The 18,970-nt window shown below is 56.9% G+C and overlaps 1 protein-coding gene across 1 annotated transcript in view; it reads right to left on the bottom strand.

Annotated features, from left to right (window-relative positions):
* Positions 1 to 18,970, bottom strand: part of VWA5B1 (von Willebrand factor A domain containing 5B1) — a 62,801-nt gene that overhangs the window by 24,497 nt on the left and 19,334 nt on the right. The window contains exons 3-11 of the mRNA XM_089299228.1: positions 18,326 to 18,478; positions 16,939 to 17,209; positions 13,775 to 13,920; positions 12,819 to 12,950; positions 12,133 to 12,257; positions 7,923 to 8,099; positions 3,394 to 3,504; positions 1,045 to 1,247; positions 681 to 795 (exon numbers count right to left, since the gene is read on the bottom strand). Coding sequence (XP_089155354.1) covers positions 681 to 795; positions 1,045 to 1,247; positions 3,394 to 3,504; positions 7,923 to 8,099; positions 12,133 to 12,257; positions 12,819 to 12,950; positions 13,775 to 13,920; positions 16,939 to 17,209; positions 18,326 to 18,478 — 1,433 coding nt within the window. The remainder of the gene's footprint in view (positions 1 to 680; positions 796 to 1,044; positions 1,248 to 3,393; positions 3,505 to 7,922; positions 8,100 to 12,132; positions 12,258 to 12,818; positions 12,951 to 13,774; positions 13,921 to 16,938; positions 17,210 to 18,325; positions 18,479 to 18,970) is intronic.

Here is an 18,970-nt window from a genome sequence, read left to right on the forward strand (position 1 = left end):
ATGCCTTAGCTTTGGAGCCCAGACCGCACCCCTTCCTGGAAGCCCCCCAGCCACTGACTGAGCTCAGAAGGGGCGCTAGTGCCCGGCTGTTTCAGCCCAGTGCAGACTTCCTAACGGGCGGTCTTCACTGCAGGGCCCCCTACTCTGCGTCCTGGCCTGCAGGGCCTCCCCTCTGCTGCCTCCTCTTTCGACTGTTCCAACCGCTGCCCCCTGGGGACCTCCCCACTCTTAACCTCAGCTCTGCTGCTCTTCCTGGGGACCCTGGGTTGTGCTAAGGTTGGATTATTTGTGCTAAACAGGTGGAGAACAGAGAGCAAACTGTAAGCTCCTCTGAGATCTTTACAGTCTTCTGAGCCGCTACTTGCCATCACCAGGAATGGGCTAGAAATGACCCCATTTCCCTAACGGTGGAGCTCCCTGAGAAGCCTCGGCCCTGCCCGGCCGGTGGATGGAGCCGGTAATCGGTGGCTGGAGACGCGTGTCTGGTGTCCTGGGACTGTGCCAAAGGTTTGCCTGCTCTGTGGCCTCCGCCCCAGGGACTGTTACCGGGGTGCGGTGAGGCGTAGTGGAGAGCTCAGATTCAGAGTGAAGTCCCAGCTCCACCGCTGAGCAGCCACTTGACCCGTCTGGGCCTCCGTAGTTCCCAGCACAGGAAGAGAGCAGGGGGCCCTCCCGCCTACCTTGGGTTGCAGCCGCTCCCCCTCCACCAGGAACTCAGCACTGCCCTTGGACACACACGCCAGCCCCTTCACCAGCCTGTGGCAGACGTTGGGTCCAATGCCAAAGCTGTAGCACCTGGGGGGAGGGGAGAGAGGGCTGCTTTCGTCTCCTGGTGGGGAAGGGGACACAGCCTGGTCTGGCAGACCAGCTCGGAGCTGGCCTCAGCTTTGGGCAGCGTGAGGGAGAAGGCCAATGGGCCATCCATGGGCGCTCTTGCCCTGCACTCCCAGGGACAGGGAGCCTCTTCCTGGGGGCTCTTTGGGCCTGGGGTGCAAAGGTGTGGGTGAGCAGGCAGCGGGCCCCCGGCCTCCAGCCTGGGCTGACCTGGTCGAGAAGGCGTGGTTACGCATCAGCTCCAGAACCTTCCCGGTGTTGTTGACGACGCCGTCGGTGATCAAGAAGAGGAGCCGCGGGTGGCCTGGGTGCACTGGCTGCCGCACCACCCACTTGAGAGGGGAAAGGATGTTGGTGCCACCCATGTCAGCGCGCATTTTCTGGATGTTATCACAGGCCAGGGCCAGGCTTTCCTGCAGGAAAAGATCACAGCGGGGGCATGCGGTCCCCAGGGTCACCTGTGGCATGGAGACCCTGAGCCACCCCGGATCTTAGCCCAGCCTCACTGGAGCTGACCCACGCTCCTGCCTGCATCCCTGCCCTGCCCACGGGAAGAACAGGCGGCATCTTGTTTGGTGCAGTTCTGCCCGGTGGGACCCTGTGCCAATGATGCCCGAGAGGCCACCGTTTGTGGGCCATTGATGGACTCCTTTCCTTTCTGGAGTCCTCTTAACAAGTATAAGCAGCCCTGCAAAACGCAGCACTTGATTCTTCAGCACCAATGAGGTGGCCCTGTTTGCTAGCGGGAGGCGGGTCATGTGTTGGGAAGACCCCCAGGCCAGGAACTGTGAGACTTGAGCCCTGAGCCTGACTTGGCACCGACTCCCTGTGACACTTGGAGGAAGGCACTTCCCCAGTCTGGGACTCAGGTTCCCGTGTCCCAGGAACCAGCTCTGTGGGACTCAGCTCTCTGAAGATGCCTGGCAGCAGATGGATGGCACTGCTCCACTTCCGATCCAGCTCCCTGCTAATGCACCTGGGAAGGCAGCAGAAGTGCTTGGGCCCCTGCACCCATGTGGGAGACCCAGATGGAGCTCTAGGCTCATGGTTTCTACTTGGCCCAGCCCGAGCTGTTGCAGCCATTTGGGGAATGAACCAGTGGAGGGAAGATCTGTCTCTCTCTCTGTCACTACCTTTCAAATAAGTAAGCCTTACAACGAAAAAAAGAATCTAGGGCCAGTGCTGTGGTGTTGCAGGTAAAGCCACCGACTGCAGTGCCGGCATCCCATATGGGCACTGGTTCGAGTCCTGACTGCTCCACTCCTGATCCAGCTCTCTGCTATGGCCTGGGAAAGTAGTAGAAGATGGCCCAAGTCCTTGGGTCCCTGCACCCACGTGGGAGACCCAGAAGAAACTCCTGGCTCCTGGCTTCGGATCGGCCCAGCTCAGGCTGTTGTGGCCATGTGGGAAGTGAACCAGAAGATGGAAGACCTCTCTTTCTCTCTCTCTGCCTCTACCTCTGTAACTCTGCCTTTTTAATAATAACAACAACAACAACAACAACAACAAAAAAACCAAAAACCAAAAACCAAAAAACAAGAGAATCTTAAAATCCTGAGCCAGCAAGACTAGGAATCCATCTGAAGGGAATAATTAAGGATGTCAGCAAAATCTATGATACAAAAATGACTAAATAGAAAAAGTGGCAACAATTTAAATGCCAACTGTGGAGTTTTGTGAAATCAGCCTGACCTCTAGTGACGTACTAGGTGACTATTAACATTAGGTCACAGATGAATAGTCACTAGCATGCAAATAGGTTCATAATAGATTGTGGTGTTAGGAAAGCAGGTTGTGGAAGGGAGCGCAGGTTAGTCCTACCTACACAGGCCCACGCACAGAACCAGGGCCGCAAGGGTGGGCGGGCACCCTGCTCTCACCAGGGCTTTTCTTCTTTATGGCCTGACTGATGCAATCACGAGAGATTCCAAACATTCTTTTTGATTGTCTAGACTTAAAAACCGTGGGATAGTACACATGTATTTTAAACACTCATAGAGTGGTTTTTAGTTGAAAAGGTGTCCCTATGTTCTCTCTTCCTCCCTCCCTCCCCCCCCCCCACCGTCACTTCCTTCTTAGATCTGGGTAGGACGCTCTGGTTTCGCACGTGCTGCCGAGGCCGCAGCCCGCTTGTTTCAGACAGCAGGTTGATCCTTAGCCCACTTCATGCCCACCCGGCCACCTGCTCACTCCTCTCCCCACCCCACTCACTTCTTCAGCTCAACCTTCCTAAGTCCTTTGTCCTCATGAGACAGAGACCTTAACGCATGGCAGGCCTAGGGCATGTCCTCTCTCTCTCTCTCTCTCTCTCTCTCTCTCTCCCCGGGCCCCTTCTCTGCACACACACAACTTGGCCCGATGCACTGTTTCATTATAATGAGTTTGAGATGTCAGGAAAAAGCCTCAGCAGAGAGAGCATCCCTCCCATTGGCCGTCCTGGCTGTGATCGGGGCTCCTCGGGGTGTGGCAGTGGCTGAGAGAGGTCCCAGGGTCCCCTCCTCCCTCCTCTGCTCCCCACCACCCACCACCCTCCCGGCCCCAGGCTTGACCCCTCCTTACCTCGTTGTAGTTCTGGCTAGAAGGGAAGAGAGTCTTAAATGTGGATCCAAAGCCAATGACATTGAAGAGGCAGGTTGGCATGAGGCTCTTCAGTGCCACCAGCATGGCATCCTGGCAGACAAGACGGGGGTTTGGGGATTCAGCTGGGAGTTGCTGCCTCTCTGCCACCACGCACCTCACCCCCAGCGCAGGAGCAGCCTCCAGAGGGGCCTTGTGCCCTCTGTCTGCACCCAGTGTCTCCTCCTCCCGCACATCAGGAAACGTGCTGATGCTGCCCAGAGGCCGGAGCAAAGCCATCATCAGAGAGCTTCTCATCCATGCAGCGGGGCCCGCTTCTCGAAGCCATTCGATTCCGGCTGCCAGCTCCATTTCACCTCTCACTGACCCTCAGAGGTAGAGAGCAGGGGGCACCTGCTCCCTTCTGCCAAAGCAAAATTGATGTCGAAGGGAGGGAAGTGGCCGGGGCAGGTCGTGCTGAGGACGGAACAGCTTCTGGCCCTCATCCAGGACCTTGGCCTGGGACTCAGCCGACATTCGCCCCACCCCTAGGGACGGTTTCTCAGCTCACGTTTGCTGAGCGTACAGGGTGTACTTTTCCACGCACTGCTTCACTAATCTCCACAATAACCCCGACGGTGTCCTCATTTTATAGAAGAGAGGACGGAGGCACAGAGAGGTGGAGTGACTTCCTTCCCAGTGAGACAGCAGTAATGGAGCCAGGAGTCAAACACATGTCATTTACCTCCACAGCCTGTGGACACTGGCGTCTTTGCTGAGAAAGCTATGCACCCCCAGGAGTCCCAGAGAAAGGCATATTGAAAGATAAAATGACCAAGAGGGAGGTGGAGGTGTTGGCAGAAGTGATGATGAGGAGGGTGGTGGTGATGGTGATGATACAATGACAAATGTTAGCGTCTACTGTGTGCTGCACATTGTGCCAAGCACTTGCTAGTAATTGTTGCATTTCATCTTTATAACATGTGCTATATATAGCACGGTGGTTAAGGAGAGTCCCTTTTCAGTTAAACACATCTGGGTTTAAATAACACCTTTACCATTACTAACTTGACCTTGGCTGATTATGTCATCCCTCTGCGCTGCACCCTGACACACAGTAAACATTCGTTATGTGGCAACTCTTGCCAACCCAATGAAGTTCATATCATAGCAGTACCCCTATTTTACAGCTAAGGAAACTGAGGCTCAAGAGGGTTAAGGAACTGTGCTGGATCACAGAACTTAAGAATAGGACCAAGACTTTCAAAGCACAGCTTCCGGGGCCAGCACTGAGATGTAGTGGGTAAAGCTACCACCTGCGACACCGGCATCCCATATGGGTGCCAGTTTAATTCCCGGCTGCTCCATTTTCAATCCAGCTCCTTGCTAATGGCCTGGGAAAGCTGCAGAGGATGGCCCAAGTGCTTGGGCCCCTGCAGCCATGTAGGAGACCCAGAAGAAGCTCCTGGCCCCACCCTGGTTGTTAGAACCATTGGGGGAGTGAATCAGCACATGGAAGTGTGTGCTCTCTCTCTCTGTCTCTCCCTCTCTCTCTTTCTCTGTCTCTGTAACACTACCTTTCAAATAAATAAATACTTTTTAAAAAAGTACATAGCCCAGATCTGTGTTCCTGTCTGTCCTGCCCTGGTACAGAGCTCAGGAACGAAGGCTTCCCCCCAACTCCCAAGTAGTTTATTGGTGGGAGGGATCTCAGCATGGCTTTGGGGAAACAAACCATTGTGCTCCAGGTTCTAGGACGAAACGCTCACAGCAGATTCTGGCCACTCTCACATCCTACTTACAGCCTCCGACGGGCACAGATCCACAGCCCTTCCCCCACCTTCCTCTGCAAACATCAGCATTAAACATTAGCACTGGCATCCTCTCCCTCTCTCTCTGTTGCTTGTGTCAATACATTCTGTGTCTTTACAAAGGAAGTCAATACCTGCTTATTTTTCCATTAGTCACTAATGCATATTTCTGCTAGCAGGAGACCGTGCTAGTCCACACAGATCATCTCTGCTCACACCTATTAGAATTTTAAGGGCATGGTTTTTGGCAGTGAGTGGCAGCTGAAGAATGAGACCAGCTGCAGAAAATTAAATTGGCTGAACTTGCCCCTCTGGCACATGCTGTTTGGATTTCTATTCTCTTCCTTCTCCCTAAGCACAGTGTTTCCTAAAATTTCAGTCCAATGGGCCACAATGAATGGCCCAAGCACCCGCCCCTCCCCCAGTGGGCTTACTGACCTTGGAGAGGAAGTGTGTGTGGCCCCGGTCATCTTTGTGGCTTTCTCTAAAAGGATCATGCTTAGTGGCATGGGGTACACCAATGCAAAGCCACTTGTGATGGGGTGACCTTGAGGTCAGTGAGCTGAACTGGAGAACAAGAGAGACTCCAGGGAAAGGGGACTGACAGGAGAGCTAGATAAAACTGTTAGAGAATTCTAGAAGGTAAAGGTCTTTAGTTCAGGAAGTGGATTTACACTCACAAACTGACTCCATTTAAATGGTTGTTACTGCCTGAAAATCAGGATTAGAAAGATATTGAAGCTGAGTCCAGGCTCAGCTGGGAAAAAAACCAAAAAACAAAACAAAAAGAACGGTCATGATCAATTAGTGATGGCTGGGCTTAGGAGAGGGAAGCAGAGGGACTGTGACACGCATTTGCCCTCCCTGAATTAACCCTTCCTCTTGGTTTTAGAGACAAGACAAATGAAGCCCAGAGTGGAGATTCCATTGGTCCAAAGCCACACAGCAAATCAGTGGCAGAACCGGCCCTGGACCACAGGCATTGCTCTTTGTCTCGCAGCAGAAACGACATAATCTGAGAGGAGGCTTCTAAAGTGGAAGAGTATGTATGACTCCCCATAAGCAATGTAAGGAAAATGAGCACCGAGGCAAGACAGAAGGTTGAGACTCTCACCAGCCCTGCGGACTTGGGAAAAGCATTTAGCCTCCTGGAGACTCAGTTTCTTCACCTGGATAATGGAGAGGAAAGGCATGGAATGTTCCCTCACAGGTTCGTGGTTCCATGATGCTCTAGCGTAACTGGGGAGCTGTCTGGGAACTGTTCCTGGCTGTGCAGCAGAAGACAGATGATGGCCGTACAGGCCTGGTGCATGCTGCAGCATTACAGAACCCTGGACAGCTCCACACTCCGCTTCTCGCCTTTGACGCTGGACTAGGGTAGGGAGAAGGCACCATCCAGCCCACACCCATCCCAGAGTGAAGAGGACTCAAACCAGAACTTGGGTCTCATATACGAGTCCTCTGGTCATACTTTAAGGCAAAACCCAGTCCTGGAGAGACTGCAGAGATGGCTGGCATGGTAGTTCCACCTGGTAATGCCCCTCTCCTTGCTGAGCCTGTTGCCCTGGAAACAAGAGCTTGCTCCAGGGACAAACCAGGGTGCAGGATGGAATTTCAGGAGATAGCAGAGCCCCACTCCCTTCTCTCTTAACCCTTTGTTCTCCTGAAGTATGATCTTTTACTCAGTTCAACAAACAGACCAGGGCTTTGTTTGCATGAACACAGAGCTAGGCTCCACGGGGAGAGATGGATGAGAAAGACCTAGCCCTCTCCCTTATTGAGTTCACAATTCTACCCTTATTGAGTTCACAATTCTACCCTTACTGAGTTCACAATTCTATCTGCACAGTGAAAACCAGAAGGGAGCATTGGGTAGCACCATAAGCAAGACAGTCTCTGGAGGGGGATGAACCGCTTCTGGTGGGTTGTGGGGCAGGAAGCCATCCCTCTCTCCCACCCTCCTGTGGAGCTCTCCTTTGCAGGGAGACCAGGCTGGCTCCCTTGCCCAGGAGCTCCTGGAGGGCAGCAGTTGTGTTTGCATCTGGCTGTCTTCCCAGAGGACCAAGCACAGGGCTTGGCACAGAGTAGGCATTTGGGAAAAGAGGAGCCCACTCTTTCTCATTGGACTTTACACATACTTGGTGGCAGGGGCCACACTCAGTGGCTCTCTGGTGTGGGGTGGTGAGAACTGTCAGGCAGATGTGGGTTTAATCTTGGACCACACTAGCTGTGTGACCTTGGGTAGGTGGCTAGGACCCCTAGGTTGAGCTCTCCCATTTGGAAAAGGTGATAGTAGGGCTAATTTCAGAGGGATACAGTCTGGATTAGATATCAAGCTGTGCTTTAAGTGCCCAGCACAGTAGCTGACAACCATAGCCCCCCCTCCCCCCAATGCTGGCTTCCCTCCTCTCCTCACTGTGCCCCTCTCCACCCAGTACCTGGTGAGGTGTCTTAGCCAGAGCACGCACACGGCTGATGTTTGTAGAGTGAGAGGGACAAGAGTCAACGACTCTACCCTTTGTCAATGGATGACCATTCTGCCTCTTCTGCCTCTACTCACACCACTTCAGCATTTCATTTTGGGAGTAAATTCAGTGTAGGTGTCTTGATTTAAAAAGATTTTTTTAAAGATTGTTTCTTGGAACAAAAAGTGCTGAGGAAGCCCGGCAGGAGCAGCACAGCCCCGGGTCAGGGGGCGAGGCCCTGGGAGTAGATGCCCACCTTGACACGGTGGATGTTGGTGCCACTCATGCTGCCACTCCGGTCGACCAGGAAGATGAACTCCCCGTGGCTCTTTCTCAGGTTTGGCTGGACGGACTGGAGGTCAGGACAGAAGTTGAGCATGATGACAGAATGGTGGGGAATGTCTTTGTGCAGGCGTTTCCGGATGATTTCTGTCTGGAGGAGAAAGGTAACCTCTGACTTTGGCAGTCCAGGGGTGCTCTGGTCCCCATCCCTTACCAAGTCAGCAGCCCCACTCCCACTCTGTAGACAGATGTCCTGGCTGAATGTCCTTGGCTCGTCTGGGAGCTGGACTTTCCCAGGTTTCAATGGCCAGCTCAGACTTTGCAGGCAGAAAGACTTGGCTGTGAATCCCAGCTCTGTCACCAGCTGTGTGTGCCCTGGGCAAGCCCCTCTTCTAAGTCTGTTTTCACATTAAAATGGGGGCAAATTGGGGCTGGCACTGTGGTGCAGTGGGTTAAGTCACCACCTGCAACACCAGCGTCCCATATTAGAGCCCCAGTTTGAGTTCTGGCTGCTCTGCTTCCAATCCAGCCTGCTGCTAATGAGCCTGGGAAAGCAGCGGAAGATGGCCCAAGTGCTCGGGTCTCTGTCAACCACATAGGAGACTTGGATGGAGTTCCAGACACCTGGCTTTGGCCTGACCTGGCCCCAGCCATTGTGGCCATCTGGGAAGTGAATCAGCAGATAGAAGACCTCTCTCTCTCTCTCTCTGACTTTCAAATCAATAAACAAACCTTTAACAAATACATAAATAAACCGGAGCACATGCAGCCATGTGTGAGGGCAGCTGTGAGGGTGCACACCAGGGAGAAGCCCACTTCCATTGAGTGCCAGCCTCTTGTACTTTCGCACAGGGTGGAAGCAGCTCTGGCTTCTCTTGGCTGTGAACTTGATCTTGCTGGTTCACTGATTCCCTTCCACAGACACATCTCTACTCTTCCTTTCAGTTTTACCCAATTGGAAAGCCTTCCGCAGTCTCCTGGGTGGACTCAATCACTTGGCTTCCTCACCCATGAAGTGAGGACACGAGTCCACGCCTCACCGGGTTGTATGCCGTTAAGTGTCAAGGTGGAGGGCTGGGTGGGGGGAGGCGGGGGTCTCCCTAAGTGGCCCCCATGGCCATCGCAGCTGCTGCTCTTGTGTGTCCCGTGGGCCCAGGCACTTCTCGCAAGAGGGCGCCTTTGGGCTCCTACCTCTTCCTGCTACCTGACGGCAGGTCACACCTTCATCTCTTTTGCATCTCTGTGACTTAACGTGGAGCTGGGCTCAGAGCTGGATCCGTAAGCAGGAAGGCATCTGTGTTCTTTGTCTTTGTGTGACCTTGTGGCTACCTAAGGTCAGTTCTGCCCCAGAACAGTCCTTCTTGGAAGGCAGCTATGTCACCACTATATCACCAACACACACAAGGGTGGTCCTGTTCTGGTTCCACACAGAATCTCATGTCCTCCACGCTCCCTTGGGGCGCGCGCTCTCTCTCTTGCTCTCTCGCTCTTGCTCTCTCTCTCTCTCTCTCTCTTTCTCTTTCTGTCTCTGGGTGCATATGGGCTCTTTGTGGCTGTTTCTCAGTTTCTATTGGTTTGAGTCCCTTCCCCAACCCAACAGGTGGCACCACCTCCCACCTGGTTGATCAAACCATTGTACCTGCTCTTCTCTCTTACAGGTGCCTGTCCTACAGCGAAAACACATCCTCACCTTGTCCTCCCCTCTCTGCTGCCACTGCCACCTCCCAAGTTCAGGACAGGATCCCCTGCCAGACACAGCCTCTTCTTCCCCTGCCACCTCCCTGTGGTCTGGGTGATCATTTGTGTCCTTCTGTTGCTTCAGCCATGGTTTCCCCACAGGCCTCTCGGTACCAGGGCCTGCTGGAGCCCTGGGTGGCCTGAGCCCCGTCCGGCGACCCCCATCTCTACCCGCTCTGCTCCCCACATTCCAGCCTTGCTGGCCTTCATCTGTTCCCCACATGGGTCGCCAGTCTCCTGCTTCTCTCCGCTGTCTCCCGGTGCTCGCTTAACCACCCTCAGGTCTCCTGCTGGGGCAGGGTCTCCCTAAATGCCTGGCTGAGGGCACCCAGCACCCAGCGTCACCCTGTTTTCTGCCTTCACGGTGCCCCTCTGTCTCCACACTGGCCTTGCTCAGCTGTCTGGTCTGTCTCCCTGCTCTAGAGTGAAGGCTCCATGAGGCCAAGGAGCGTGAGCCTGACATGCACTGAGCACTTGTGCACGCCCAGCAGGAAGAGGAGAGGCTGAATCCGTGTGGGTCTTTAATTAAATTAATTAATTATTTATTTAATTTATGTGAAGGGGGAGGAGAGCTCTTGCATCTACTTGATCACTCCCCGAATTCCTGTAAGAGCTGTGGTTGGGCAGAAGCCAGGGGCCAGGAACTCAGTGTGACACTCCCCTGTGGGCGGCAGGGGCCCAACTGCTTGAGCCACCACCTGCTACCTCCCGGGGTGCGCATTAGCAGGAAGGGGAATGGGAAGTGGAGCAGGACTCAAACCCGGGTACGCGATATGGGAGCGGGTGTCCCGAGCGGCGTGCTCACCGCTACGCCAGATGCCCAGAGTGTGGGCCTTGTTTGCCACTGACCCGTGTGTGCACATTTCTTATTTTCAGTCTCTGTCTTTGTCCCTCTCTGTAGCGCTGTCTCTTGTAGATAGTATCTCGCGCTGTGTTATTTGTCCTCTTTTTGCTAAATCATGCTTTTTTGTGTCTTAAAAATGTATGTATTTTTTTTATTTGAGAAGCAAAGAGACAGAATGGGGTGGGGTGTGCATCCTGTTCCGTCTCATCCAGCACTCAAACGCAGGCATCACCACAGGGGATGCTGGCACCCCAAAAGTGGCACCTTCACCACTTGGCCGAATGGCAGCCCCCTAGATCACGCCTTCTGAGAGCACGCCCCACCCGCTCTCCTTGCCAAGGGATCTGCCCTTCCCTCCCACCTCCCACACTGAACCCCTTTGCCATGGGCCACGGTCCAGCCGGCGGTGACCGCTGCACCTGCCAGGGAGAGCAGCCACCTCCAGGAATCCAGTTTCTGCCCCTGAGAGGGACGGGTGGGTGGCCTGGCTGGGGATGCTGGCACGTCTCCTCGAGCTGCCATTACCCAGTTACAATGAACTTATCGTGCCGAGCAGCTGCGGTCAGCCCGGAGCTCAGGAGGATGCCATCTATTTGCATAATCAATCCGGTCCCCGAGCTAATGGATTTGAGGCTCAGCAGGCGGGGCAGCCAGCCCGGGGGCCGGGGAGACCCGCTGCCCTCGGCTGTGCACGCGCTGCGGTTCTGAGAGCTTGGTGCCATCCCCGGCATTGCCAGTCCCTGTCCCGGGAGCCCGGATCCAGCTTCTTTTCCCAAGTCACTCATCTGGGTGAGGGGGCACCCGGGAGGGCCGGTGCTTCCAGGGGGTCTCTAACCATACTTTCCTTGCCACTGCCCACTCGCCAGCTCCTGACGACAAGGGCTGGGGATTTCAGCTCAATGGAAAAGTGGGTTCTAGTTGCTCAGCCTGGCTGTGCCAAGGAGAACTCTCAGGACAGTGGCCCTCCCCTCCCTTCGCTATCTTTGGGTGCTGACCCTCAGTTTTCTCATCGAAGAAGGGGGCCGAGAGAAAGCAGCACACCATCTCTCAGAAACCTGTCCAGGCCCTCGGGACCATGCTGGAGCGGCCACCAGGCTCGCTCCCATCCCCATGCCCACCCCTCATCCTTTAGCTCTGTGAGCTAGGAGCCTTTTTCTCAGGCCTGGCCAGCTCTGCCCATATCCTCTATGTAAGAGCTAGCGAGGACCCACGAGAGGAGGAGCAGGGGGCCCCTCCTGCAGAGGGGAAGGGAGGCCCGGAGGGAAAGGGGGCGCGGAGCTGGGAGGGCACCCGCAGCTGCAGGCTCTCAGCAGCCTCTTGTGGACGTAGTGCCTACTTCTGCCACTGCTGCACCTGCTGCCCTGCTCAGCCACAGCGGAGGTGTCAGCCGCAGGTGAGCTGGCAGGAGGCGGGTGCTTGCTACACCTGGGAGTCCCCTTCCCAACTGCCCTGCAGTGCCCTAGCCTCGGAAGGCAGCGCCTCCTGCCCAGGCTCTGCCACCACTTTCCGGGTGACCTGGGATGGGCCACGTCCCTCAGCCTCCCCACTGGCTCCGGGCAGAGCGTGTTTCCGGTGCCAGCCCCGCCCTGCCACCATCACTCACCTTCCGCTCGGCGCTGCTGTCTTTCTTTGTCCCTTTGATGAAGTCTGTCCTCCCCTTCAGGTGCTGGTCAAACTCTCCCAGGGTCATGTCCCCTTTCTCCATCAGGACATGGGGCATGTGGGGCTCTGCAGACATGAGATCGACACCTGGCACTTGTTCAGGGGCGCAGGGAGATGCCAGGGGCCTCGCTTTAGGGGGCGAGAACTTCACGCCCAGCTGGAAGGAGGGGCTGGAGTCTCTGCCTGCAGCCATGGAGGGGCGGGGCAGACTCTTTAGCTGGGAGGCAGGAGAGCCCCGTGGCCACCAGTGATTCCACTGCCTGTTCTGGGCCTCAGTTGTTTTGTCTGCAAAATGGGCGTGGGACTGAGCTAAGCACTCTGATCTTTTCGGGTGCTGATGTCTCCTGGATTCTTAGACAAAGAGTTGCTCTCTGAGGTTACAGGGGCTGCCAGAGACTTCCTGAACTTGGCCTTCAAAGACCCTCTGCTTAGCTGGTCTGGGACAAAACGCCCCAGACGGAGGATGAGACCTGGGGCCTCTGGTCTGCCCGTGAGAGTCCAGTTTCCCAGGAACCAAGTGGTGGGTCTCCTCCCCTGTGGCCTTGTGGGCGAGGCCACACGCTGCAGCCCACAGGGTCGGCCCCCACCCTCCCACAGGCAGCCCAGGGCCCGCGACGGGCACCGTACCGCTAGGGTGGATGAGGATCTCCACGGGCCTGTCGAAGGTGTGTTTGTTAGCCAAGGTGATGATGATGCTCTTGGCCGAGCGGGCAGAGGGGGCGGCGTCGGCCCGGATCTCGTGTGTAGGACTCTCCACTCCTGAGTGGCCCAGCAAGGAAAGGAAGGGAGGAGAGGATAGGCTCAGAGGGCACAGGAGCTCAGCCCAGGCCAGAGACCCCATCAGAGGTCCCTAACCTGCCGTGTGAGCACGGGCACGTGGCCTCTGCTTCCCCCGCTGTAAAATGTGGGCTTAGGAGGACCGTGTCTGATGGCCCTTCTGGTCCTGACTTCAGCTCTGGTAAAGTCGGAGGTGCCGCTGCCTCCCAGGGCCCACAGAGTGCCCGGCCTGGCCCCACACAGACACGGAGAGCTCAGCTCCATCTGGGGCCACCTTTTTTTGTGTGTGTGTGGGTGCGTCACATGTGCGTCTCACGTTGGAAGGCAACATGGCATTAGGAGAACGCACACAAGAGACAGGCGACATCACAGAACCCTTGCAAAGGCCCGAGCGGGCTGGGGAGGAACCATCAGAGAAACCGCCATGGGGGGCGGAGTCTGCTTTTAAATGTCCTTCTCAGGACACATCCCAGAACCTCTGGGTGGAGCCTAGGCTGCCTTTGTTTGGAAAGATCCCCAAACGCGAAGCAGGAAGCAGATTTGTAGCTGCAGCCTCCTGAAGGTGACCAAGAACCCCTGTTCCCTGGCGCCCGGGTCCCTCTGGAAGCCACTGGCTGTAGGAGGAGGGGCTCACCTTCTGGCCGCTTGCTGGGAGAGTGGGAACATTTCACTTCGCTCTGGGCAAGGGGGCTCCCCAGCCCTCCCCTTTCTCTCCATCTCGGGAGCTTTGGGTCGAAAGCCCTGCTCTCCCTGGGGCTTCTTTCGGAGCCCCCATGCTCCGCCCACCGTGGGTAGCCCCCTCTCACCGGCCAGCAGACAAGGCCCACGGATCTCCAGCTGGAAGTTAAAGTCGTACTCCATGGGGTTGGACACGTCGGTGTCCAGCAGGGTTGCCAGGCACAGCTTGTTCCAGGAGTCCAGGGCCCGGGAGCCGAAGCAATGCTTGTCTTTGCTGGAGAGAGAGAGCCGAGAAGAGGAGGAGGAGAGGCAGCCGGGGCAGAGGCAGGGGCGGGGGGCGGGGGGCATGAGAGGACCAGGGTGGGGGCCGTGTCTGAGGCCTTCCTCCCAGACCCTTGTTCTCCTCCTCAACTTGAACCCAGGAAGAGCCTAGACTCAAAGGCACAGCTGTCTCTGAGAAGCACCTGCGATGGGCCAGGCCCCAGGCCCTGCGCACCAGAGCGCCCACTCACCGTTCTCTCCGCAGCGTCGGGAGGAAGGGATCAGGGCCCCCACTGGCATGGAGCGACCGAGCCTCAGCAAGGCCTGCGGCCGGCTCAGGCTCCTCAACCAGGCCCCGGGGGACCTCGCTTCTCGGCCCAGGTGTGCCTAGCTCTCTGTGGAAATGGCTTGCCCTGTGTCACGGCACGGCACGTCTCTATCTGTGAGCTGGGAGCCCTCCCACACATCCCCTCTCTTCAAATGTCCCTGCTCAGTGGGGACCACGCCTGCACGGCTGTCTTGAGGATGCTCAGCTGGTAAAGCCGCCACCTGTGGTGCTGGCATCCCATCTGGCTGCCAGTTCGAGTCCTGGCTGATCCATTTCTGATCCAGCTCCCTGCTAATGTGCCTGGGAAAGCTGTATAGGATGCCCCACGTGCTTGGGCACCTGTACCCACATGGGAGACCCAGGAGAAGCTCCTGGCTCCTGGCTTTGGCCTGGTCCAGCTCTAGCTGTTGCAGCCATTTAGGGAGCAGACTAGCAGATGGAAGATCTCTTCTCTTTGTCGCTCCCTCTCTCTCTGTAACTCTGCTTTTCAGATAAATAAATAAATCTTAAAAGAAATTATCTGCCGGCTGATGAATGCTCAAGCCTCCAGGCCCCCTTTCTCTGCACCCTCCACCCCCTCTCTGAATCTGCTCTGTCCTCACCCCCTCACAGGCCCACATTCTAAGGTCTTGGAAATACAACACACATGTAATTTCACCTTCTTGTGCAATTCACGCTGGCACTTGGGTGTGTTTTAAAGGGATGAGATTGCGTTACATTTTGAATCTCATTCAATTTCTCCCTACCCCCACTCCCCACCCCACCCCAGGGCGTCGTGTTAAGTTTGGGCGGGCAGCTGCAGACCCAAGTCCTTAATGCCGATGTGGTGCACCTGCTGGCACTTCTGTGACAAGCCTCTTGTTTGCCCCTGCGTCTGCAGGTCGCACCACTGCAGGCAGCCTCTGTGATGGCAAACGACCTTCTCTGGGGTCTCCCGGGTGGCGGCATGTGTGGAGTGTGGCTAGGGTGGCTGCCCCAGCTCCCACGCCCATTGGGGGTAAACAACAGTGCCCTGTCGCCCGCGGCTTCACTCCCTCTCCACGTCCCTGGGTTTTCATTTGGCTTTGCAGCACCCTCTGTGAGGGACACAGGAGCCAGGGCAGGCTTTGTGTGTCCGTCACTGAGAACTGTGGGGCGGGGTGGGCGGCCATGAGCTCTCCAGGACGCACTCAGGGCCTCCGGAGCCACTTGTCCCTGGATCTGCCGAGGTCCTGAGCGTCCCGGCCTCTCAAACGCACAAGGGCCGTGCCAGCAGCAGAGCTCATGACAGCACCCCAGCCGCAGTACCCTGGTCTGAGGCTGGTCACGTGTCTTCACCCTGTCCTCCGAGCCCTACTCGAGCTGACTCCGCCCCGTGCCTCTGACCTCTCTCCTCGCCTCTGCCACCTGCAAGAGTCACCGTAGCCATCGCGCGCCCCCACCGCCGTGCTGGCTTCCCTGCTCTTCTCTCGGCCCTTCCTCCCGAGGACTCCCACGGCTCTCTGTCATTCAGGGCCGGCCCCAGCTGTCGCCCAAGCCTCGGCAGTGCCAGCTACAATAGTCATCCCCGTCTGCTCCCCCCTGTCCCGAGGGCACTTGTTTTCACAGAAAATGGCCTCAGCTGGAGGCGCCTCAGGCTGTGATCGTCTCCTTTTCCTTCCACCTGACCCGGGCGTCCAGAGAAGCCGCTGTCCTGGCACTGGACTCCTTGATGGTTTTGGGAGAAACCCACAAGCTTTGCCAAGGTCAAGGGCAGGCTCATGGCGTGTCATCTGCACTTCCGTTCCTCCCGGGGGCCTGTCCTTGCTACCTCAGGACCTCTGCCCAGCTCTGCTCACCTGCAGGACTGCTCCTGTCTGTGCCTACGTCCTCCTCCTGGCCTGATCCCCTACACTCTCAGCTCCATGAGCTTCTGCCTTGTTGTGCTTTTCCCGTCACTAATTACGCATTCCAGCATGTGAACAACGAGGTACGTTTTAGCTGTGTTATCAGTTGGATAATATCATCTTTTACCAAGTTCCCAAGGGGCAGGAACAACATTAACTTCGTTTTCTCTCTATCCCTAATGCCCAGCCCAGTTTGCAGCACATAGTAGGTGCTCAGAAAACATCTCCTGGGGCCAGCATTGCGGTGCGGCAAGTTAAGCCACCACCAGCCATGCCTGCATCCCATAGGAGCACCGGCTGGAATCCCGGCTGCTCCCCTTGCGATCCAGCTCCCTGTTAATATGCCTGGGAAAACGGCAGAAGATGATGGCCCAAGCACTTGGGCCCCTGCCACCCATGTGGGAAACCCAGATGGAGCTCCTGGCTCCTGGCTTCAGCCTGGCCCAGCCCTGCCACGGGAGTCATCTGGGGTCTGAACCAGCGATGGAAGCTCTCTCTCCCCTACTCTGTCACTCTGCATTTCAAATAAATGAAACAGATATTTTTTAAAAAGCAAATCTCTCTTGAGCAAATTAATAAGCAAGCCATGGAAACACTGATCCCAAGCCATCCAAACTGTAGACACAGAGGCCAGTACCAACCAAGGGGCACTTCAGGGAGACTCTTAAGTGGCCAAGCACTGGGCAGGAGAAGGGCATATTGCCGAGAAGTGGTACAGAGGGCACCGCCTCAGCCTCTCCCCCTGCCTCCTCCACCCCGCGCCCTGCTGTCCCCACCCCGCTGACCCTGCCCGCCTGAGACCCCGGCCCGGGCGCTGGCCTGGGCAGGACCTTCTTACCCCTGGGCTTGCTGGGTGGAGAGGCTGGCGCTCTTGGTGCAGAAATGGGGCACGGTGGGGGCACAGACCGCGGGCAGGAGGACCCTGACGGCCCCGCTGGGCAGCGTCGGGAGCTCCGAGGAGGTGCTGATGAAGATGACGACGTTCTCCATGGGGGCGATGGTCCCCAGGTTGACCACAAACAGCATGCGCTCCAAATCCTCGTCCAAGGCCACCTTTCCCGGTGTGCAGGAATGAGGGGCGATGGACACCCCCTCTTGCAGAATGTTCCCTAAGTGCCAGGCTAAGGTCAGGGGACGTGCACTTTTACCTCCGGTCCCCTCTAACTTGCTGGGGGCCGGGATGAGCAGCCCCGTTTTTCTGGAGGGAAAGCCGAGGCTCAACGTGGGCGCGCGACCTGCTCGAGTCACTCAGCGAATATCTAACTTGTGGACCGGGTTCTGAGCCCACGCAGGTCTGACTCCGGGCCTGTGTGCTCCCCACTGCACCTAGCTGGCAGCCAGGCAGGAATTCCCAATAGAGGGTCACCTTCCCATCCCCCACACCCCACCCGCACTCCTGGACCTAAACGGAAGCACCCCCACTTCTGGGAGCCACACCTTTCTCATGCCCTATCCTTCCATGGGACAGGCCCACGCCCTCCTCATCCTGCCAGTCTCAACCCCCACCAAGCCCTCTGCCAGCCCCTTCCCCCCACACAACAGAGCCTCTGGCGCCCTCTCCTAGGAGCACTTCTTGGGCGTGCCCCCGCCTGCTCCCTCCCTCCCCAGGTGAGTGCTACTGAAATCAGATTCTTGGCCACGCTGAGATTAGGTGAACCGACCTCGCTGATGGGTCCAGGCCCTGGCTCTGCCATGAGCATGCTGTGTGGCCTCGAGCCGGTCCCTCCCCCTCTCTCAGCCTCGACTTCCAGGGTGGCAGACCCTGCGCTTTGAGCGCTTACGGTGCCGTAACTGCTCTCTCTGGGCGTGTTGGCCAGCTTGGGCACGGGGTGGGCAGAATTCCTTATTCTGTTTCCAGACGAGATGAGCTCCTTAAGGAGACTCCCTTGTGAGTAACAAGGCTGAGAGGTGGCCCGGCTCTGGGCTGCTCTTCTTCCCCGAAGGCCGTCTTAGGCGCCCTGCGGTTGCCTCCCTGCCTTTGCGACCCACTGCACTCTCCAGGTGAAATCAGGAAGAGTTACCTCCATTTTACAGACTACAACGCTGAGGTTCAGAGAGGTTACTTATTGGCCCAGTGCCACACAGCAGTCCAGCTCAGGGGGTCCTGACTCGAGGCCAGCACTCTCTCCCCTATGCCTTGCTGCCCTTGCAGTCTGCTCCGGGCTACAGCCCCGGCAGCCCCCAGCCGGGCTCAGGTGCTGCCCTGGCCCTTCGGGTCTCCTTACCTGTGACAGTGGCTGGTCGGACCCTGGAGGTTTCAAGCTGGCCACTCTCCAGCTTAGCTTTGTCCTTGATCTGCACCGTAACCACCCGGTTGGCAATGGCTGCCTCAAAGCCTATCACTGTCGTGTGCTCATCCAGTGGGTACACGAAGAGGCCTGTGGGAACAGGGCCTGGTGTTGTGGGGTGCCCTGCCCCACCCTGAACACCCCACTTCTGGACAGAGGGCCCCAAAGCCTCTGAGAGGGTGGAGCGCTCTCCCTCTGGGCCAGGTAGGCGCGTTTGGGACTGTCCAATCAGCTCTTACTTGGCAGGTGCGCAGGGCTGGAGTGGCTGGACCTGCTGACTTGCTGAGAGACAGACTGGATCTATTTTACAGGCCTAACAGAACGCTCCTGTGTGGCACATCCCACCCATGGGCACCAGTGTGCCCCCTGCAGCACGGAGGGCTGGGGCTGCGGAGGAAGTAGACTAGAGTTCAAGTCCGAGCCCCGCCTCCTGTTCTGTCCAGGCGGCCTTGGAGGAGAAGTTTCACTTCTCGGAGCCTCACAGGCTTTGTCTGCCAGATGGGAATGAAAGTGCCAACTCCAAGGCCCTGGGAGAACGGGAGAAGCGGCCGCCACGTGTGAAGCCGTGCGCCCCCAGGGAGG

This window comes from Oryctolagus cuniculus, chromosome 7 (assembly GCF_051225735.1).
Source record: "Oryctolagus cuniculus isolate XC-2025 breed Fujian yellow rabbit chromosome 7, ASM5122573v1, whole genome shotgun sequence".
Classification (NCBI taxonomy): domain Eukaryota; kingdom Metazoa; phylum Chordata; class Mammalia; order Lagomorpha; family Leporidae; genus Oryctolagus; species Oryctolagus cuniculus.